Raw genomic sequence first — 23,458 nt, 5'->3', positions numbered from 1 at the left:
GTAAACATGCCATTTTGCTCGTTCTTTTGCAATGAACATATAACCTCTTTAATCATTTGCTAAATGACAAAAAGAGGATAAGGAGAAAAGCAAGGAATCTTACCAAATTTCACAACCCTCTTTGAAATTAATGACAAGAACAGATAAAGGTTTGCCTTGCTTGTGGTTGAAGCCCTGAGCAGAATAACAGCTGACACTCACTGAGCTGGGACATCCTCTGAATTCTCCCTGTCTTATTGTCCTCTTAGTAGGAAACATAATAATGTTTATATCAGGCACAGCAGCTGCAATCATAACGGTGAAATTTCTTGGATGAATGCATAGTATTATCCAAATGCATGCAGTGTTGCTTGCGCAGTCAAGGCCTGGCACTAGTATCACACTGTTGAAGTTGCTATGGGCTGGGGTTACTTCCAGCTTGTGCTGGTTTTAAAAACATCAGAGCAGCTCTGGTAAAAATCTGAGGCACACATACATGCGAAGTGTAAATAATGGAGAGAGGTGATTTCATCTCTTATCTTCCCAGACAATTGCATTCTTTCCAAGTGTAGGAAATACCACATGGAACATGCTCAGACATGCCAGTATTTACAGAGTAACTAGGAGCTGCAAAATTAATCAGAAAAGCAGTGTATGCCAGCAAAAGGCTACCACAGAAAAAAAACATATGTCTCCCTTCAAAAGAAAAATCTGCCTTTTCACAGCTACAAAGGATTGAAAACAAATTTTATCATCAAACGTGGAGTTGTGCCAAATCTCAGGCAGCCAGAAGAAAGCTTTGGCATGAAAAAAGCTTTGGTGAGTTCTGAGTTACTGGGAAACTGCTGAGACAGGGGGACTGCTTTGGTGCTGGTGGGAAGGGAATGTGACAAGAGATAGTGAAAGGCCTTCTTTATTGAGGAAAGTGTATATTTTCATCAGCTTTCTACTAATGTTCCCAGAAGAATATCACAACGCATGAGGAGTCACATCTTGCTGGAGAAAGCTCAGGTAAAGATGCAGCATTAATACCCACCAGCTACAGCAAAGTAAAAGCTACTTGTGCTTGTCCTCTGAGTTTTTTTTCCTAGAGGTAACTGAGGTGATGTAAATACAGCATTTTGTTTGTTTACTTTTGCAGGAAATACATAATGTGTTTAAAATCAGTTCCAAAGGACAAAGTGGGATAAGAAAAAAGCAGGGATTTAACCAAATTCCAAAAGACCTTTAAAAACTAATGACAAGAACAGACTTCACTTGTTATTATTTTCACATCTGCTGGGTATTTGGTTTTGAGATGGCTTATTGGCTGGGAACAGTTTAAGCTGCCAGCCTTTAATATTTATGGCTGCTATTTCCTCCCTAAGCAGTAGGGCTTTGTACCATGCTCAAGGAGATGGCTTACTGCCTGGACTCTGGTCTCGGTAACAAGGATAGCAAGAGAGGTGTGTTGAGTTGATCCGTCAGAAGCTTTGCTGGAGCATGTGGTTTTGCACGTGAATCTTTTTTCTTGCTCCCAAGCCATTTGAACAAGGGAAGGAAAGATGAGATGAATGTTTGTCTCTGGGTTTAAATGACAGGGGCACGATGTGACCCGGTGGAGCACACTTTAACACCATATACTACGGTACTTGGGTAGCTGAGACACAGGGTACTAAAGGTAGCATGGGTTTCTGCGCAAGCTAGTAACCAAATACTCAGTCTGCCCTGCAGACCTGGGTGGCATGGAGACAGCGTACACAGAGATTTTTACACCAAAGAACAAACTCTCACTTTTCCATCCCAGAACTGCAATGCTGGCAGGCTCATTACCAAGTACAAACGAAATTGTAGCCAGGTGTCCGAAGGGCCAGATTTGGTTGGGGAATAGTCCCCAGTAAAATGAACTGGTTTAATTTAATAGTTAAGGAACCTCTTTGACATTTTGACATTGACATAATTTTGCTACACTGCAGGTGGTGAGAGGAACAGAGATGAAACAGCTTTGAATGAGAAAAAGAGCCATGAGATTCCTCCAGCCTGCAGGTAAAGAATAACCTTAATGTACAGCACTTGGTGGATGAAGAGGTGAAGGCACACATAAAGGGATTTAAAATTCTGGGATGCAGGACTTCAGAAAAAGTTTAGCACCTTACTATTTATTAGAAAAAAAGAAAAAGTCACCAGACAATTTCACCCTCGGAAATGCTGACCAACAAGCCAGAGGAACAGCCAATGCCCTGACATCAGTTCTCTGTGTTAGTCTGTCTGCCCATGCTTGTAATAACTCTTATCAGACCACAGTTCACTTTGTACTTTCCCAATATTATCTTCATTTGCCAAACCACTGGTAACCGGCAAAATGCTGATCCTGTGGAGACACTGAGATCACCATCAGAGCATGTTCTAGGAACTCAACTGTCATTCATATTAGCAGTCTATTGAATAATTTAATAATACACCCTACATATTCAGTCTTGTTTTCCTTTTTCTTAAGAAAGGGAAACTGTGCTGCTCTCTCCCCTGCTTGGTCACAGACCTGCTGCCTTGAGAGCCCTGCCATGAGCTCTGGCCCGTCCAGAATGACCCCTCTGTCCCCCAGGGGAGACTCACGCTCAGCACCTTGCAGCTCTGCCAGGAGGGAGGCTGCGGATGGCAAAGGCACAGCTGGGACACGGTCTCCTGCAAAGAGCCTGTACAAACTAAGAAGGGACAATTTCGGGGAGCAGGCAGATTCAAGAGGTCGCACAGTACAAAAGGAAAAATGTCCCTGCTCTCTGCATCACCCACCTCACTCCCCTGCAGGGAGCAGTCCATTCTCAGCTGTCCCACATGGCAGCCGGAGCAATGCTCCTGTGCCCACGGCTGTCCTGCTTCCTACATACCACCTTTCATCAGCCAGCAGGCTCAGTGATCAGAAGCTGGAAGAGTTGTGGAAAAAATCACCCCAAAAGAAGTTAGAGCAACTCAAGAAGAGAATCCAGGAGCAGAAGCAAAAGCAGCAAGCAGCATCTCAGGAGCAGAAGTGCCTGATTTCTGCCTATGCTAAAGACCCACCGCAAAAAAGACCCCTGAAGAGAAAGGTGTGCAAAGTGGCGTCTGCTCCTCCTGCTCCAGTTTACAGAGGTCAGTAGTAGCCTGGCATCTATGGAGAAAGGCTGACACTGTGTATTACCGAGCAGTGCTTTGGCACAGCTGAATAACTAACCACACAGCTTCCACCCCACACTTTGGTTTATGTTGAGCAGCAACCATGTTCATGTGATAAATTCATTTACTTCTGCAGCCCTTGGGGGAGCTGTAAACCTCCCTGTGCTATACATATCAACCTGCTTACAGAGTTCACTTCTCCACTGGATTTACTCCCCAGCATGCATGGATTTATACATTTCTTTCCACAAAATAGTAAAGAATTTGCTGCAAATATATTATTTTCTCCCCTTTCCTCCCACATTCTTCCTTTGCAAGATATAAAGTATGAAATGGGAAATAGCAGCACAGTAGTGTGGAGAGACATCACAGGTATTTAAAGCAGGAATTGTGTAGTTCAGAGGCATTACAGGGGATTTAACAGTTCATTCAGTGGAACTAGTGTGGATCTGAAAGCAAATATTATTAGATTTCCTTATCCTGCTTTGCTGCTAAATTTGGGCCTGAAGTACCATTCATCTACAGCTGTCACTTTAGCGTGATTTAAGATCTCAGGTTGCTTGAGTAATGCATGGACTGGAGAGCAAGGACTGCCTACGGCTAGCCCGGTTAGCCTGCCCGCTTGGCAATCTTTTCAGCCGACAGGGGATTACTGAGGGTATATTAGACTAGAGAAGACGAGCTGAAAAGCTGTACATAATAAATCTTATTGCTATAATAGCATTAGTGTTAATTCATTGGGCACTATGATCCCTGTCACACACCACCAGCTTCCATGGGCTTTTCCCTTAGATTTGCTCCAAATCACCTTATACAATGATGTATGGAAGTGTTTTATGGTGCTCACCTTGGGTCTGTGGGAGCACACGTCCGTGCTGCCGTCTCCCCCTTTCAGCTGAATCAGGCAGCGCTTTCTGCCATCGCTGCGCAGCGTTACCCCTCCTAATACCCAGAAGCCAAAGCCACAATCCCCGCTGAGCCTCTTTTGAACATTCGCAGAGGGAAAGCTAGTTTAGTTTGGTTTTAACCCAGATCATTTTACATAACTGAGTTAGGGAACTACCAGACACACAGTTCAACTTGCACAACAGAGGCAGCCTCTGAGGCTGAAGATTAACAGCTCCAGACACTTGGTTCAGATGCAGCTTGTTCCGTTTGTCTGACTGTACTCTACCATTGAAAAAAGTGTGTCACAGCTGCTTTGCCAGACATTACCTCTGTCAGATATCTGCAGTCTGGCCTAGGGAGCCTGCTTCTGCTTTTCACACATACAGGAGCTCAGTGTTATCGGACACCAGCATTTGCACCTCCTTGTAGCCTAACAGGTTTCAAATATCTGTTTGTCTAGGTTTTAGTGCTGTGAACCTGAGGTCTGCTCTCTCCTTGCCTGATGAAGAGCACAGAATACCGGGCAGAGAAGAATTTACCATCCCTGGACAAGGGAGGGATTATAAAAAAGCCCCCAAGATCCCAGGTTAGCAATGCTGTATCGTAAGTTTGTTACAGGCAACTCAGCCAAGCATGCAGTGTTTGTGTACTCTGCAGAGAAAGGTTAGTCTGGATCTCCAGAGAGATTCCAAGGGGAAAGGTGTCTTTCCCATTGCACTCACTGGGTGTGCCAGTGAGGTCAGGGCTGTTTGCACGGTACACTGCTGTACGGGTAGAGGGGGTCACGGGCATAACCTCAGGGATCCGGGCCAATGCTTGCATTACATAGCCAGTACCACAAAAAACAAGGAGTCCTGCTTGTTCTGTGACCAGTGTCATTAGAGAGACTCCCGCTTTTGCGTCCCAAGTGAATGGGACTGGGTTTGGTTTGTTGGTGACAGCAGCCATGTCTGCAGTTTGATTTTAGCTGCACACTAATTCTTTTCTGTGTTTTTTTTCCTTCCCATTAAAGACCAAAGAGAGAGAAGCTCAACATGGAGAATTCAAACGCAAAGCCAGAGGCAGCCTTCACCCAAGTCCTCTGTTCTGCAGAGAGCAGGAACAGGTAAAGGTAAGGATGAAAATCATGAGAAGTTACACAAATTGATGGACAAAACTACTGGAGGTCAGTGGCATCTGAGCACTCACCTGCCAAAATCTTTAGCTGGTTATTAAAATAATACCAAGTCCTAGGATCCGCAGTCAAGGACCAGGGCCTAGTTATACCAAGCAGGTAACAAAGAAAACCACTGAGGGAACAGACAAAAACCAGCATTTGTTCAAGGAGGCGGAAGATGACCACAGGCAGCACAAGGACACAAGGCTTAATTTCTAGGTTAGCTGCTGGTGAATCGTGCTGAGGCCCCTGGGATGGAGCATCAGACTGGCCACCTGATACCCCTTTCTGTGACTGAAAAATAAGCCATACGTCCTAGGTGGGAAGAGCTGTCTGTCACCTCTTCAGCTCTGTGTTTCCTAATGAATTAAGAGTGCCACCAAAAGGCAGGGATTTCCTGGCCTGCAAAATAGGGACCAAATCAAAGTGGTGAAACGTCAGATGAATTATCCACAGCCTTACCACAAAGTCAACGGCAGGAACAGGAGTCCCAATCACTAGTTCTCAGTTTTCTTTGACTGGTATGTCTAGGTGAAGATTTTAATTACTGGAGTAATTTTACCCATTTAATGCTATTACTTTGCATTGGAAATAGTTGCATTAAGACTTTGTGGGGAACGAGACAAACAGTGGAAGTGCTATGGGCGCTGCTCACTCAAAGCGGTTGTATTTTACACTAGCCAAGGTACTAGATACGTAACCTGTGTGAAACAGAAAGAAAAAAATCCAAGCTATCTAATACTGTGCAGATGAAATTATGAGCATAGTGGCATCATGTGCTCTGCTACCTAAGTACTATTTAAAATGCATGAAATACATAATAATTTCCTTCTCCCTCCTTTTTTTTTTTGTTTTAATGGATTGTTTGAAAAATGGCTTGATCTTCCTCTGAGAGTGGGTCATAATAAGACCATGCCACATGAAGCATTCATCATTGTAACTGCCAGTGTCATGGTGTCTTTATTGGCTATTAGTTTCTGTCAGTGAAAGAGCCAAGGCAGGGCTACAAAGAGATGAATGAGGGGCAGGGGTCAGAGCCAGAGTACTCAGGAATTTGATGAATTATAAATTTGCTGTAGTTAACAAAAAATTAAGTCACAACAGCTATAAAATATTCATCTGTTCACAGGTAGAAAAAAAACCAGGAGAATATTTAAATAATAAAATTTCCTTCTGGCAAGTGCTTTCATCAGAAATGCAGGCTGCTCTTGAACTTTAGCATAATAGTTTCTGTAGTTAATAAACGCTGTGTAGATTAAAAAAAGATTTAATTGAAATCAGACAACATGGTGAAGCGAAGATTGTTAGATCTACATATTAAGTTGTCAGTTGCATTCAGAGAAACTAAGACAGCATAAAAAGAAATACATCCTGCATTTTTAATACTGCTAAACTAGAAAACAAAGTAATACGGCAAGGTGTTTCATTAAAAACACTGATGGATCTCAGCTGTCCCAAGTCCAACAAATTTTGGCAATTCCAGCCGTCGTTCCTGCTGTCAGACACCAAACTGCATAGATCTAGTGAATAATTCCTCTGAAGGCCTCCCAAGTAAGTCCACGTGATTATAGGCAGTGACTTCAGCCCCACAGAGAGTGAAGCTCTTCCTTGTCTGAAAAACATCATTTCTCTTGTGACACGACCTAAACTGCACGATTAAGATGAGCCTCCAGAACATCTCAGAGCCTGCTGCAATTCTGCTGATGTAAGTGGCTGTGACTCTGTCAGCAGCCGTGGTACAGCGCCCAGGGCTGTTTGAGAAGATGTTGCCTTACGGCTGTTGTTCACAAAGCAAAGGGGAATCTCAGGACAATCCCATTAACCGGTCAGTCTCTGCAAGTGCTTCGTGTCCAACAGATGATTCTCAGGGGTGCTGCAGACAGGCAGCTCAGCCCATAGGCAAGTTTACTGAACAGAAGCTAGAAAGGCCTGACTCAGTCAGGTGACTGCGTACTGAACCACATCTTCAAACTGAGGCTGATACTGACTTAAGAGTAAAATCTTTTATTTAAAAAAAAGCTTGAATATTTTCATCAGGGGAGAATTTGGTGGGGAGGATTTCCATGCAAAAACCAAATAAGTACCTGTTTAGTCACCTTCTGCGGGAGAAGTGTTTGCAATAAATACATAATTATGCCAGTGCAAGTATTGGCATGCTGTGAATGCAATCTGAAATTATGAAGTAAAACAGTGATAAATGTTGTCTATTATGTGACACGACCTATTAAGCAAGAATAATTTGTTTGTGCTGCGTACTGTATCATTTATTTTTGGATTATACATTGTCCCTGTATCATTCATTGATTCCTCCACACTGCATCCTGCTGATTCTCACCAGTTTAAAAATGAATTAGTTTACTCTAGTGAGTTTGAAGTAATCACAAGGAAAATCATATTTTTGTTATCCCCCTCCCTCCAGTTCTCAAATCTGCTGGTACCCAGTAAGTACCAGCTCTCTGCAGCTGCCATCATAGAAGGATGCTCTCAGGCGCTCTCAGGTTGGTGTCCTGACCTCCTCTTAGTGTTCTTGAGGAGGCTGGGAGTCAATGGTTTCTGAGTAAAACTTGTAAGAACTGTGTCAACATGCTACAAGTGGTAAATTATATAAATGCTAATGGTAAAACCTTAGGAAATCACTGAACCTTCATGTGTTGCCCTCATCTGATTCATGAACCAGCTCTCTGTCAGGGAATAGACACTAGCAGAGTGTCAGCCTCCAAAGTTTGAGTTCTTTAAAAACGTTTTGTTATCAAAGTAGCATCAACTTTTTTTTAAACCTCTTCTGACTGAAACCTTTTAGACCTCCCTACACCTTGAGTGTGATTCCTGGAAATGACCATTAAAAAGATTTATAATACAGTTACAATTTTCTTTCAAAGAACATATGAGGTTTTAATAATTAGATACAAATCCTCTGTTTCAGGTGCGAAGCTCCCTGGTGCTTCTGCATGGAGAGAAGGTCAGAAGTTAGCTAGAAAGTTGCTTGGTCCACCTCCTACATTTCCAAATCTGAGGAGCACAGCTGAAGAGCAGACCACAGCAAATACCTTTGGTACAGTTGCCTCTCTGCTACACTAGTCGTTTTGACACACAAACAAAAAAGTGGTTTATTAAAACTAGTTGAAACAAAAGGTTTCAAGGCCCTTCTGAGCACCTATCTTTAATGACTCTTGCAATAACTCACTTGTCAGGTTAACAACCACCCAGAACAATTACTAAAGCTGTTGTCCATGGTCAGCTGGCACAATGAATCCATTGTGGTTTTGAAGAGACAATGCAAATGCACTGTATCCTTAAAATAAGATTTGTCTGGATCATGACACAGGTCATGTCTCCCTAGCAGAGAGACAGCATCAGCTCCATGTCCTGCACATACTAGCATACTCTGCTTTTTAGCTGGGTTGGTTTGCCAGACACAGCTGTAGAACTTCCCTGGGTCTGCCAATAGCTGAGGCTGGCCAGCGAGTTCTCATTGTGCTACACTGAGAAGCATAAGACGTTTATGAGACAAAGGGTTTCACTGCCCATGTATATTAAATTCAATTTATACTGAAGGGCCACAAGCTACACAACATTTGTACAATTGGCCACTGCAACTTCAAATTTCACCCTTACAGATTTATCTTCTCCCAAGAACACTGCAGATTTTACAACAGATGTACAAGCCTGGGCTACACGTGCAAAAAGTTCTCAGACCTATAGTAGGAAGCAGGTTTTGAGATGCACATGATAGATATAGGAATTGATATATCTCTGAAGTAATAACACCATTGTTGTTTCCGAATGCTTTCCACAGAACCTGGTAGAAGATTTGTAGCATTGCCAGTGATGGAAAACAGCTCTAGAGAAAAGGGAAATGAACCTGGGGGGAAAAGCCCTGAATTTGAAAGCTGCGTGGTTCCCCCCAGCAAGCCTGTTGAAAGGAGTGGCAATGCACCAACCAAGGATACAAAACAAATACTCAGGAACCTGCATTTGCAAAGCCAGTATCATGATGAACGCAGGCATACCAGGCTCCTAAAAGATACTGCGAAAGGAAAGGTGGAAGTTCTGCAGCAATACCTAGGGATCCATTCTCCTTCACCTGGACCTCGGGCCGTAACTCCCTCTGCCTTCAGTGGGGAAAAGATACGATCTTCATTAATGAAAGACAGAGCCAAGCCCAGTAGCTCAGGAAACTGCAGCAGAGGAAAAAGCACATCTCCTCAGAGACAGAAAGGCTCAAGCAGCCCTGCACAGAAAGGGTCTGAGAAAGAAAACCTTAAGCACCCTTCAAAGAGGAGGCTAAACATGAAAAAAACTCACCCCTACAGCCCTGAAGTTGTCCAGGAATTTATGTATCGAAAGAATGAAGACAGAAAGAAAAAAACCCTAGAAGAGAAAAAGTCTTCGGTGCAGGCCATGGAGATGAGAAATAAGAGATTGCAAGAAGTATACAGGAAACAGAAAGAAGCTATTGGAAAGAAAACAAGTTCTGAGCAGACGTGCAAGCTCATCAGGGAAACAGCTTCTGCAAAAGAAAGTCCTCACTGTAAACCTGAGCAAGTAAGTCATAAAGGAGCGGCAGATTGAAAACCCTCCAATCTTGATCAGTACAGCACCATATAGGAGATGAAACACTTCATACAAATGCTTTGAAGTGTCAGGGAGAAAAAGCTTAATCTGGAAAAATAGAGCAATTAACTTCTAATTATGGCAAGAACCGCTGGGCTCATTAGTAAGGCTGGAACCCTTGACTTCAGGGCCAAAACCCTGGAAATCTCCATTGCTTGAGCTGAAAGAACAGGTTTGTGGTTTGGTGCATGCAATTTTCCAGTTACATGAACAAATTATTAAGTGGAACAAAAGCCAAATATTACCCTCACGTTGCCTAGCTGTTTACTGCTTACACTAACGGTCGCTTCTGTTTCAGGAGCAAACCAGTGGTGGAATCCTGGAGAGGAGTTTCGTGGCCTGGGTGGATAAAACATCCTGTACTCTATTAAGTAAAGATCACAGAGGCAGGTACTCAGACATAAAAAGCATCCTAGAAAGCCTCTTTCTCAGCACACACTGCAGCCTTTTCATAGTATTCTGTTGTAAACTATAAAAAATAGAGCAATGGACTAATGTACTATCATATCTGACCTTAAAATCAGCCTCACTGCACCCTAGTCCAGAGCGGTTACAGAACCTGGGAGCATCTAGGAGTGCTTTTGAGCACAGAAGGAGACCAATGCTCTGGCTATCCAGGTTGAGGCAAACTTTTCAGCCTACTTTTATGCTTTGTATTTTTTATGTTTTGTATTTTTAAAGAATAATTATTCCTTGCCAGCCCCAGGCTGATTCTTCTCCGCATGTCAGCAGTTCATGCTCCCATCCTTAATCTGTCGTTTGACAGATGTATCTATAGACAGGGAAATCTGTTTATTTTTCTTTTGTGAAGCGCTTTCGCTGAGGATACTGGTCTGTGCAGAAGCCTAGTTACTTTGTCTTTACAACCTGACATTTCTCCTTTTTGTTTAAACAGGAATCAACTTCTAGATACAGTTCAATCACCTAAAAACAAAGCAATACCTTCTCCAGCACCACTGGAATCCGAATGCTGGTTTCTCAGTCCTCTGAAATGTGAAGACTTGAGGGACTGCTCTCCCCCAGCTCTGCATACAGCTCCTCTGAGCTTCTCCCTTCCTCAGAAAGATGCAAAACCTTACTGCAAGGATTCACCTTCTGGTCTTTCTCCATACAGAAGTAAACGGGATCGAGTGAAAGCCATACATAGCCTATCCAAGGAACTTGCAGAAAAGATTGAGATGGCAACTAAGAGACTGAATGAAGCAAGTAGGGTTAAAGACTCTGCTGACAAAGCATCGACAGAGACTACTTTGGACCTTTTCAATGAGTCTTCTTCTGTCCCAGAGCCTGAGACATCCAAGGATGAGGAAGACAGGACAATGACTATACAAATGCTTCTGGACACCCCAGATCCTGATGAGTTATGTGTGTCATCGGACAGGCAATTTCATGGACCGGGCAGGATTAGCCTTGCAGGTAGCACTGAGGGAACAACAGCCCTGGACAGACAGAAGGAAATACCCTCTCCTTTGTCTGGTGGGAGTGCTGTGAGAAAAGAATTACTATGGATCTCTCATAGCACAAGACAGAGGCATCTCAACACTGGGGAAGACCTGAGCAACACATTGCAAGGTAGATCATGTTGGCAAAATGCAACAGTGAGGCTCAGATGCCATAGCCCAAGTCTTTCAAAGCTACAAAGCAGTGTTTAAGCCTGATCTCCCCTTGGCTATTGGAAGTGTTGTGTCTTGGAAAACGCCTGAGCAGTGGGTCTTCTAGGCTGTATCTATACTGCTCAGACGGAATGGTCGCTGGAGCTTTGAGTGTTTGCAGGCTTGTTCTCTGCACAGCTCACAAATCTAACACCAAGAAGAGTCACAGGTGCCCTCAGCAAGCAGAACAGGCAGCAGAGGGACCCTCTGGCAGCAGCAAGTACGAGCGCCGCTCCATACACTGTTCAGTATCTTTAGATCACTAGGGCAGAACCATGAAATTCCAGCAAACCTCCTCAGATCAGGAGGTTGCCAGAATGTTAGTAGTGGGTGACTTTTCTTATATGTCTGTTTGGTTAGCACTGAAAAGTCTGTCAGTCCCCCTGGGAGAGGAGAGATGGGGCTGAAGTAGAGGCTATCACCTTAAGAAGTAATGATCTAACGTGGGTAATGATCTAATTACTTTCTTCTCCTCTCATTGCACCTGTGAAACTACATCTCTTAATTTTATCTGTAGCTTTGCCACTGATTTTGGACACATCACTTCACCTTCTGGTGCCTTGGCTTTCCCAGAAGAAAGGAATTATGAGCCTAACCCCTCATACTTAGAAATCTGTGGATAAGAAGGGCTATACGGAAGTTAAGTGCTCACACATAAGTAGGCAGAGAACAGATGCCAAAGCTTGGGCCATTTCATTTCTACAAAGAGCATATTTATTAAATGCCTTGTCTTTTTAAAAGGTTTTCCTGTGAATAAGAGCTCCGAGGTGGACATGAGCCTATTGCATGAAATGCCAATAACCAGCCCAACCTCTCCATCTCACAGATTCCTCGCTAGAAGGTAAACAAATTTGGGTATATTATTCTCTGCTAAATGTACCACACACACACGTAGTTAAAATAAATAGCACCAATTCAGCATGGAGCCAGACTGCTCTTCGCTCCTTACCCAGCGAATTGCCAAGTAGGCAGATTTTGACACAAGATATACTGAAAGAGGGAACCACCTATTTGTAGAGAGCTGGAATATCAATAGGAACGGTTCAGCCGGGGTTTTTTGGAGAGATGGCTCTCCCCGACAGGAGTTTTGCCCTAGCTGCAACCTCCCAGCGGCGTGAGGAGACCGGGAGCAAGCCCTGCCCCGCCTGCCCGAGGGAGCTCTGCCTTTCCCCCGCCCTGGAGCAGGGGCAGCCCCGGGAGGAGGCGGGTCCCCGCCGGCTGGGGCTGGGGCTGGGGCTGGGGCTGGGGCTGGGGCTGGGGCTGGGGCTGGGGCTGGGGCTGGGGCTGGGGCTGGGGCTGGGGCTGGGGCGGGCGGCGGCGGGCGCGGCCGCGGCGGCGCCGGGGCTGCCCGCCAGGTGGCGCCGCGAGGCCGCCGCCAGGGGGCGCCGGCAGCCGCCCGCGCCCGTCCGCGCCTGCGGAGCCGCCGGCTGCGCCCGCCGCCGCGCGCGGGAACGCGGGGCTCGGAGGCGGCGGGGGCTCGGAGGCGGCGGGGGCCCCACGGCCCCCGGGTCGGAGCTCCGTGTTTGGAACGTGCACGTGGCCCGTGCCTCCCTCCCCACCCCGGTACAACCAACCCCTCGATGTTCTAAGGTACGGCATTGGCCGAGGAATAAGTTGATTGTGAGTCCCTGGTTAAATCTCCACGGATCGCCTTTTTGCAGGGGATTAAAGAGTGGTTTCGTCAACTGAGTACTATAAATTCATTTTTAGTAATTGTCTTCACTCACTTTGCTCCAAAAGTGGGTGGAAAATTCGGATTACTGCAGCTCTACAGGGTGTGTGTATGTGGAGCAACACCTACTCACAAACATTAAGCTTCCTCGAACAGGACACATGTCAGAGCACGGCAATTATTATGGAAAATAGGTTTTGAAGCAGGAAGTTTAGAAAAAAGGATTACATTAACATAGGTTGTTTTCACTCAGCCTACGTTAATTAAATGTTTAATGTAGATGGCAGTCGATAGAAAACGCTCTGCGTCTGGCCTGTGTCTTAGAGAGCAAAGACACGTTCGTGTAACTGCCCCAGGTGGGTCATCTCTGGTGCCAGGGAGGACCATGGAGGGACCTGTTAGCTCAGACGCAATCGCTAACGGCAAACCAGACCCTGCCCCTGTCCAGCCAGAGAAGGACAAAGCCGGAGTCCCCACAGGGGCCACACGTCTCTCTGCAGAGAGGTCTTCCCTTAGAGAATAAATCCCCTGAGCCCTAGAAGATTAAATGTGACCTGGAGAGGCATGACCAAAGAAAGGACATATGTGCAGCAAACTGGCCACCGCGTCCCCACCTTCCCCCTCTGAGGTGTCGGTGCTGCGGGATCCCTGCCCAGGCGGGGATGGCGTAGCTCTGCTTAACAGGCAGTTCACTGGCGCCTGGGACCGGGCTGGCGGTGCCAACCTACTTGCAGTTAAACTGCAGAAAGCTCTAGTGGGAAGAAGAGCCATTTTTTTAGCTGAAGGCAGGATATAGGGCACAGCATTCTTTTCAAGAAGATTGTTTACAGCTTTACAGTGCAAAGTAAACAAGAGGAAAATGAAAATTGGAGAGATAAGTCCCGGACAGCTCAGCTTACCAAAGTTATGAACAGTAATTACTGGAATTACTGAGAGTTAAAACCCCGTTCTTTGTGCGCAACTACCACATTCACAAAGGTTGAGCTGATTTCTGCTCTGAGAGATCGGTTGCAAGGATTATGGAGCCGTTCTGTCACAGGAGATGGCAAATGTATAAAACATGAGCAGTCAGCACTCAGAGCGTGCAGTGAAGAGAGTCAGAGCTGCACATGCCCTGTGCCTTAGAGAGCGCAGCCCACCAGTCTGAAGAAAATGGTGGGGTCCATTACTCTTGTCTTGATGTGTGCGTGTTTATATGCGACTCTAATTCACAGTAATGGAAGGTAGGTGCAGAACCCCCGTGGGCCCCGAAGGGAATAGCCCCTCAGCTGTAATGGACAAGCATCAGACAAAGTAGAAACAAGACAGATTGCACTGATCTCCTGAACAGTGCAATTACTGAGAAAGCAAAGCTCCCGTGTGTTTGAGCAGCTGAGTCAAGCAAAGTCCTCAGAGCACCACAGAAAAAAAACCACCAATAAAACCTCTCAAATGATAAATCACAACCCTGTTGCACGTGCTGTTTCAAAAGATGAGGAGAGCTACTTGCAGATAAAATACCGCTGTATATAGAGATTAGAAGTGGAAAGTGTTGCTATATGGTGACTGACTCCAGACTCCTCTCCCTTGTGGGTTGAGGGCTCCCTCTGATGCAGCAGTAGTGACAGTAAGGGACGACATAAAGGAAAGACCACCTCATGCCCAACTCTTTCTTAGCTACTGGTAAAGTAAATAATACAAAGGTTCAGAATAAAAGCCTGTCTTTGAATTGTCCTCAGCTTTCGTTTGCATATGATCTAGATTCTAATTTTGCACCTAGTCCTGAAGGCTGCATGCTCATGCACGGGAAGCAAAAGCGCATGAGAGTCCTTCTGTACACACCACCGGGCAGCACACCCAAGTAAGGACAGCACGAGGCTCCCATAATTAAGCCACTCCTGAAGTTGCTCCAGCATCAACTGATTCACACGCCTGCTGAGGGCATACAGCTACGATCTGATCAGACAGAAAGCCACATGCTGAAGGAGCACCAGTGTGTTAAGGAGGCAACGGAGGAACGCACTCTCCAGAGTCATAATTTCTCCTGCTACAGACACATTTGCACTCTGAGTGCATGAACTCCGTATGGGGGAGCATTAGTAGGGAGTGAAGGAAGCCTGTCTCTTGACCTGCACACAAAACTTTACAGGACTCTGCTCACAGGCGGGGATAGCACTGTGTTCTTAGCCCTTGGTAAGTCCATGCCTGTGTAGCTCATCACCAGTGTAGCTAGAGCTAGGCTAGAAAATGTGATAGTAAAAGCGGCTGAATTGGCTCTGTGCTCTGACTTCCACTGTTGCTACCAGTGATAATGAGTTATGAGTCCGCAGTCGGCTACAATAGATATTCTCTTCAAGAGTTCATCTAAACAAAGCCACCTGTTAAAAACTGACTGTTTGCCAGCGTCATTCACAGATATAAGATAGCCAGTGTTACAAAATCAGTGCTCCTGAACATGATCTTATCCACAGCCAGTTTCGACAGCACCGTTTTGTGTTTACATGTTTAATTATAGCTGTGAAAACAGTGACTCATATTCATGCAAGAAATCCCGCAGGTGCCTCTTTCCATAAGAAATGTTCCCATTTCATGCACGGTTGCTCTGCGGTCCGCAGGGGCGGCTGATGGAGGTTTGTTGCTAATGCAAATGACTCACTGATGGGAATTCTCCAAACCGCCAGAAAACGTGTATGCAATTTCATCCTTATTTTGATCCAGTTACCTATAGAAGTGGCTTTCTGTTACATTCTGCATCTCTTGAGAGTCAAAAAGATCGTAAGACTTTTGCCATAAGTTCAGTGCACTGGGCAGCCTCCCGGGCCAGGGCAGAGCAAGGAGCCGCCAGGCAGAGGCCTGATGTCCTGAGCTGTTAGATCACAGCTCTGCCTCCTACTGCGGACCCAATAATGCTTTCTCTTTAGCCGGTGCAAATCCAAAGAACCTCATCTGGGAATTGTGATGGCTTATGCCCGCTGCAGAGCTGGTTGTGTCTGGAGGAGAGGGGTTGCTGGCTGCTCCTGTGTAATCTCAGTATTTTCTGTGGCATCTGCATTGATTTCCACTGATGTTGGCAGTAGCCTTCCCAGGAAACAGGCAGGGTTGGATATGGACCTTCACATCAGTCTTTCCAAACAGAAGTAGGCATTTCTCAAGAGCCAAAACAGTGGCATTGACTAAAAAACTTAACACAGACAAATGCAGAGACAATACTCAGCGCATTTGCCCAACAAATATTAGAACTGCTTTTTAAGAAATGCCTGTTACCTCTTCTCTTTCTCTCTCATCCACCTTTGCTCCCACTTCCTGAAGACTACATCCAAGATGCGTTAGTGGAAGCTGTTCTAATCGTTTTAGCAGTTTCTGGGTCATGAAAAACAAAGAAAAGCTTATTAATGGAAAAAATGAAATGAGATTTCCCTAAGCTGATTGCTGATAAAAAAAAAAATTTTCCACGTTCATTTTTCTGTATAAAAAAGAAAACATCTGTCGCCGTTTCAGTGTGTCTCAGTGTTTCAGCTGCCTGTGTTTCAGCTGAGGCTTGATCAATAAATGCCCATTTTCACACCTTCCTTCCTAATCTTTTTAGTTAAGCTCAGATAGTTACAGATCAAAACAAAGTAAAACCAGTTAGCTGAGACCTTTGTCAGGACTGTGGGACCTGGTACTGACATTGTTCTGAAATATTAAAGTATATATAGCAAATTTTAGCTGGGTCATAGTCATGCTCAGCACATGTCCCAGAAACGCTGGAACAGAGATCAGTACTTTGTGTTTCTAAAAAGGTTTTAGAAAACTTTGCCAAGGTTTAGAGCTAGATTGTGCAACCAAGTCCTAACAATGGCACGGGTTGTACAATGCAGCCTTCATAAATTACACTTCAAACTGCAAGGCTGTTGTTTCTACTTTCCACCAGACTGAAAAATATCCAGCTCTTTCAGAGCAGTATTTAGAGTAGGTAAAGACGAGTGTTGTTAGCTTTCCTGACAACATCAAGGCACAAGAAAGGGGATTTTGTACATTGGCAGGTATGACTTTTCAGTGAGTCTTTTGTCTCTATTTAACAAAATTTAATAAACAATAGCTTTGTTAAAATGAAATAACCATTTTTTAGTTCAAAAGATTGCTCATACTCATGCACGATCTCAAAAACTCTGAGTAATTATTGTTACCTTGACACAGTCCGCAGAGAGAACTCACAGCTCAGAGGAATCACTACCGGTGTGAGACTATTTGCAAAGTTCAGAATCAAGAGGAAATTGCCCACCAGTCTCCCAGAGAGAGCCTGAGGACACCGGACAGCCTCAGGTTACAGCCCTCTGCCACTCCGAGTCCTGGAGCGGAGACTCACGACGGCTTTGAGCAGGACTTTGGTAAGGTGGCGTTTCCCAAAGTGTCAGAGCACGGTGGTTACTCAGTGCCCTCCCAAGGTACTTCTTACGCTATTGCAAAAGAATTAATAGTCCTTCATTGCAAGGGAATTCTTCCTAACGGTTCTGACTAGGACTGAAAACACTTTTAGGGTGAGGGGGAATTTCCAATAGCTGGTTCACATTCCAGATTTCAAAGGTGAAGGATGAACATAGGAAAACACGTCCCCTCAAACTTTGTGTCCAATTTAACAGATAACCCCACTAAGAAATGCAATAGAAAGGCTTTGCCCTATCCACGCAGTGCTGTGCTGTCTCACAGGTTGCTCCTGTGCTGAGTGACACAGCGACAGCTATAGACAGCTACAGGCCAGAGCCATTTTCAGCATCTTGCAGCTTCATCTGAAGGTCTCAAGGAGCTTTGCAATTAATTCTTCATAATTACCACATCAGATAAGTGTGGGATATTATCCTACTTGTATAGCAAGAGACATCAAGGCATGGAACATTTACAGGGGTTAGCAAAGGATGCAGGCTGAAGGGAGAGATCTGCTCAGGGATCCTGCGGGGCTGGCCAAGGCAAGGGTGGGGTGCAGGGCATCGCCACTTCCACTCAGAACAAATGTTTGCATAGAAACAGGGGAAAGTTTGTGGCCGAAAGGGTTAAATGGCAAACAGTAGCATGCAGACCGCTCTGTCTGAAGAGATCTCTGCTTGCTTCCACCAAACAGTAGCAGATGGTGCATTGTTTTAAGGGCTTTTCCGAGACAAAAGAACAAGATCAGATAACCTTTCCTCAAAGAGGGTACTTACAAAAAGCCTTTGCTCTTATTAAGGATCCTTCATTGTTTTCCCCACAAAATTTTATATGTAATATTGGATTTTGAGGTGGTGGAGAAGCCAGCATTGTTTACTATGCTTCTCCCCACCCCCCAGGGACTAGGAGAGCATCTTACATGATTGGGCAGTAAGTCTGTTGTCTGAAGTGTTTACCATAAGCAAAAGCCATTGTATTTATTTAATATTAATAACTAAGGGCCCCAATTCTGAAAGCTAGCTGGCAAAAAGACCCTGCCATCCACTGTTTACCACATGAACAATAGGAACTGCTGCCTGGTGTCTATGCCAGGAGAAGCCTTTACCTTCTCTGAGCATTTGCAGGAGCAGACAGCATTTGAGCCAGCTCAAGCCCAAGGTTTGACTGTAAGCCAGCAGTCCCGCTACGGGCCATGTTGCTGCAGATGAGACACAGAACTGTCATTCTGAAGACAATGTGGTCTTGAAATATGGGTCACAAGTGGAGCTGTTCACCACTCTTATCAGGAAAAGGGCATTCAGCCGCAAGGCTGTATTGTCTGCTATAATGCATCACACCAGCAGTTGATGCTGTTCTCTTTCACAGAACACAGAAGTCACCGTGCACATGCAGCATAACGATGTGTAATTACACAACTGCTGCAAAATAGAAATATTTACCTTTTAAAGATACATGCATCACCTAACTGCTAATTGCTATGCCAAAGACATGAAAAATTTTCTGTAGTAAACATACTTGGCAAAATAACAAATTTCATTTTCAAATGTAATAAAACACAGTATAAGAAGCAGATATTCACAAAATATTTGTAACTATTGACTGCCTGGAGTAAGACAGTGAACCTGTTCTGAACAGTTGAATTTTCTTTTTAAACACAGCCAATATAAAATCCAGAATTGCAAACGCTATAAGCACATGCTGCGATGAACACAAATCATCTCCACAGGCATCACTGGAAAGTATTTCACATAGCTCTTATATGCATCTCTAATCAGTTTTGGCGCAAAACCAAGGGAGCTGACGAGGAAGTGGTTTGCACCTTCTGCTTATCTCAGAGACACCACTACGTAAAATCTTTCCATCATTCCTGCCAGACCACCAGGTCTCTTCCACAGGGAGCTGAGGAGATGAGCTATACTTTCCCTGATACTGCAGCACACCCTCTGAACATAGCCCACAGTACCCAAGTTTCTGTATCGCTATTAAATATGGGAACTAGGTGATTTAAAAGAACATTCTGCCTGTGCCCCTTCCTACAGCCTTGCAACTGGACTGTGAGCCAGAGTGGACTAAATGAGCCAGAAAGCTCATTTCATCAGGCCAGACTCTTAGTTTTTCCTTCTTTGTATTTGAGAGACAACAAGGTTCAAGCTGAAATTAATTGTTAAAAAAGTATTTTCTAAATGTTGAAGCTTAAGCATAGCTACTGGCTTAAAGTAATTGGCATTAGGAAAGCAAATGGCATTCTCTCCATTATTCTTAAAATGCAGAATTTTAGCCTGGATTACAGAGAAAATATATTCATACGTAACATCTTTCCCCTTAACTGCTGATTGACATATTTTCTCATATCACTAGAGGGAGCTGCCTTCTTGCTTGTAGCAGAGGGAGAAATGATTAAATTAGTGGAATCAGCAAAGAACTGTAATGGCATGGTTTCAGCTAATTGTCCTCTGATGGATAGTTTTGAGATAAGACAGCTCTTTGTGTTTTGCTTCAAAATCCTACACTGCTTTTTGTATTTTACAAAGCTTCTGCCTGATGAAGCTTCAGTGAGCTCCATCATCAGCCTCCAAACATCTCTAAGGTAGTCTGTGATGATGGCAGCATTGAAGCATAGCGTGCTTCTTGACTCTGTGACAGGCAACACGAGAATTGCTCTTGAGAATTGCTCTCACTTCCTTTGAGACCAGTTTTCTCCCTCTGAACCAGTTTCTTTCCATACCTTCAGAGACTGTATTTGCACTGCTTATTAGCTGGCTGATAAATCATCCTGTAGCCTGTGTGTGCACAAGAAGTCAGGACTTTGTCCCTCTTGGTGCTACTACTCCGTACTGTTACTTGTAAACTACCACTGCAAAGCATGGGGGGACACGTGCGCATTTCTTGCTCTGTGCAGTCCAGTGTTGCTTTGCCATAGAGGTTGGGGCTTTGGTATGCATCTTGCAAGTGTAGTGGGTTGAGGGAATTTAGTATAATTGATGAGAAGGAACATTCCATGGAAACTCAGGGTTCTGGCTAGGTCCAGATTCAGGCCCAGCTCTCTCTTGCTAGCCTGCGGCAAGAGCTGCTCTGCTGCTCTGTATGTGACATGCCGCACGTGGAAGGGTCAGCAGCAGGGTGAGGTATTGCCATGTGCTGCAACATCTGGCTGGAAGCTGAACTCTGGCCAACCCTCTGCACTAGAGGATTTAGCTATAAACACAAAATATGCAGAGGACAGGAGCAGCACAGGCCACATTAATCCCCTTGTTTAGCGAGCAGCTACTCTTCAATGACAAATGGGATACCAGACGTATTTGTAGAGGAGAAAAGAAACTGATTCAGCAGGCGTGGAAATACAGATTCTCCAAGGTACTCAAGAATGCAGATGAGCCCATCGATTTTCCTCTGTAAACAAGTATAGCCTTCAAGTTTAGATTCTCTTGCTTAGGGATTGCTCTTGGCTCACAGGTCCTGCTGAAGAAGGGCCAAACAGCCATCCTGTTTGCCTGTGCTGCATATCTCAGCTGTGACCAGGAGTTAGCAAACCTCTTTTCTATATCTTCATTTACCCGTCATCACTACAGCTCAATTCCTGCACCCGAACAAAGTACTGAAATGCCTGGGTGGTATTTCACCCATCCCTTCCCTTATGTGAAGAGTGTCCTAAAATAATAAAGCAATTGAGCTAGCACAGTAATGTTGGAGAGGGGAAGGATTGCCCTGACCTGGGTATCAAATGGGTTAATTCCTTCTGGATCTGTTGCTCCATTCCACAGCAGCATTTCAGGACTCTTTACACCCCATCTTCATACACCTCCAGGCAACAATGTAGTCAAAGTTGTGCTTACATCTAAAGTTGCAAGTATGTATTTTTGTAATAACTGCTTTGGACTGATTGCTGACATGGGCAGAAAGAGAAAAAGCTGTCCTTGAATAAAGCAGCAGTAAGTGCTTCTGCCTAGCTTCAAGTGATTAGAAAAATGAGACTTTTAGCCCGGCTTTTTTAATTATATGTCATGGAGATTCTACAGGGCTTTACTGAGATTCTGCAGGTGCAGCGGAAAGTGATTTAATAAATAGCATTTTTTTTTAAAGACTGAGCGTATGTACATTGAAGCTATCTGGGTATGCAGTAAAATGCCATTCATCATAACGTAAGAGGACGTGAAGTTTAGCCAGATGGTATTTTCTTTAATGCAGGATGTTGCAACACAAGAAATGCATCTGGAAATAGCCACAATTAGGAAAATTATGTTCAAAAGGAGTGAAAACAGATCAGAACAAACTTCTTATTCACTTTGAGATCAATACCATTGGTCAGGCTTTGAGCAGAACAACAATAACATTGTTCAGTTTGAGGCACAAATGGAAAATACTTGCCAGTTTTAAACTATATCCTAATAGATTACCAGACTTCAGAATGCCCCAGATATTAGTATTAAAAGCTACTCAGACAACTTAGCATCAATAAATTTAGTTTGTAAATTTTTTTTATAAAATGACCTTATTTGTTAGTATTGAAGGAGGCATCCTCATCTGGCTTTTGAAAGTGATGAGCTGTCTGTATACCCGCTGAAGAACTGTTCACTTGTCTTTTTTCCATTACATTGCTTAAAACCAGTAATAAAACTTCCTTGTAGAAACAACAGGTCTTTCACCCACAGGATTTTCCTAAGTATACCATTTCACAAAATCATTTCTGGTAACTATAAGCATTAAAGAGGCTGAATCAATCCTCAAAATTAGAAAGATTGGGGTAAAAACAAAAATATTTTTAAAAGGATGAACTTTTAATTGGGCATGTGATTTCTCAGTAATTCAGTATGATTTTGCCTTTTCAAACAACCCTCCAGAACCAGGAGACACACATTACTGAAATAAAAGGTGAGACTTTCATCCAGTCTTTTGATTCTGAAAAGTAGGGGGTTAAGAAAAGCTCCTATAGTCACGCTGTAAGAGGTAAGTGAAATTTGCAATCAAGCTGTTTATGAAAACACAGCAGCATTCTAATAGAAAATCTGCATCAGGCTTGAAGCATTAACATTTTATTTCACTCACTCCACATAAACACAAAAACAATCCTGGCATGCAAAGAAGCCCACATCTCTGCTCCTTCCATGTTAAAGATCCTCCAGTATTTAAAGCAAAACCAAACCTTGCATGTCGTGGGCTTATCCTGAGGCATGGGGTAATTTGGATTCAGACAATCTGGACAGGGATACAGATTTTATCTGAAGTTTCCAAGTCAAACCTATTTCTATTTATGACCCACATTTCAATTCATTTATGACTCTGGTTGCTCTGACGGTGGCACAACACAGAGTAAACACCCAACCTGTTTGCATAAGCTTAGCAATTCATCTGAGAAGCTCAAAGCGGCCAAGAACATATCACTGGTAAACATTCATCACCTATACTGTAAAAGACAGACGGGAGAGTTACAATAGGGAAGTAGCAGTGCAATAGGTGCACCTGGAACAAGAGTTGTTTTCCACACTTAAAAGCAAAAACTTTTTTTCACGGGTTTGTCTCCCCGTGGCAAAAGAGAGAAATCAAACCTGCCCCCCTGTACAGGGAGAAGCTGCAAGATGGAGGGGGCACGCACGGTGCTGCTAGAGTTCCCAAAGAGGTGATGTCTTGGTTTCAGCTGAGATTGAGTTAATTTTCTTTAGAGTGGCTGGTATGGGGCTATGTTTTGGATTTGTGCTGAAAACAGTGTTGATAATACAGAGATGTTTTAGTTGTTGCTGCACTAGTCAAGGACTTTTCAGCTTCCCATGCTCTGGGGAAGTTGGGAAGCTTTTCCTCTTCTGTAACTCGTGGGTCTGATCCTGTTAGTGCAGCAAAGGAGCAGTGGGAACCAGGGTGGCAATAACCCACGCTCTGGACTTTGGCCTTGGAATGGGAATTGCTCCCCAGTCCTTCTCTTTCCTGGCATAGGCCCTCTTGAGTCCTACCTCTTCCCCTCTCCCCAGTACTTGCAGGACTTCATGCTAACAG

General features: G+C 44.3%; 1 protein-coding gene across 6 annotated transcripts in view; it reads left to right on the top strand.

The window, feature by feature from the left end:
* The first annotated feature begins 594 nt into the window (after positions 1-594).
* CCDC187 (coiled-coil domain containing 187) overlaps positions 595-23,458 on the top strand; it is a 43,442-nt gene continuing 20,578 nt past the window's right edge. For 2 of the 6 annotated variants that reach the window (XM_072883260.1, XM_072883256.1), the window contains exons 1-11: positions 595-798; positions 922-990; positions 1,935-3,084; positions 4,457-4,582; positions 5,009-5,107; positions 8,076-8,204; positions 8,949-9,697; positions 10,065-10,156; positions 10,662-11,338; positions 12,160-12,259; positions 17,249-17,439. In XM_072883260.1, coding sequence (XP_072739361.1) covers positions 2,520-3,084; positions 4,457-4,582; positions 5,009-5,107; positions 8,076-8,204; positions 8,949-9,697; positions 10,065-10,156; positions 10,662-11,338; positions 12,160-12,259; positions 17,249-17,439 — 2,728 coding nt within the window. In that variant the 5' untranslated portion in view covers positions 595-798; positions 922-990; positions 1,935-2,519. The remainder of the gene's footprint in view (positions 799-921; positions 991-1,934; positions 3,085-4,456; positions 4,583-5,008; positions 5,108-8,075; positions 8,205-8,948; positions 9,698-10,064; positions 10,157-10,661; positions 11,339-12,159; positions 12,260-17,248; positions 17,440-23,458) is intronic. The other 4 variants (XM_072883261.1, XM_072883262.1, XM_072883259.1 and 1 more) reach the window with 4 other exon arrangements.

The sequence above is a fragment of the Ciconia boyciana genome, chromosome 18 (genome assembly GCF_034638445.1).
Source record: "Ciconia boyciana chromosome 18, ASM3463844v1, whole genome shotgun sequence".
In the NCBI taxonomy this organism is placed as follows: Eukaryota; Metazoa; Chordata; class Aves; order Ciconiiformes; family Ciconiidae; genus Ciconia; species Ciconia boyciana.
The sequence above is the reverse complement of the archived record's forward strand: the minus strand, read 5'-3'. Positions and strand labels throughout refer to the sequence as shown.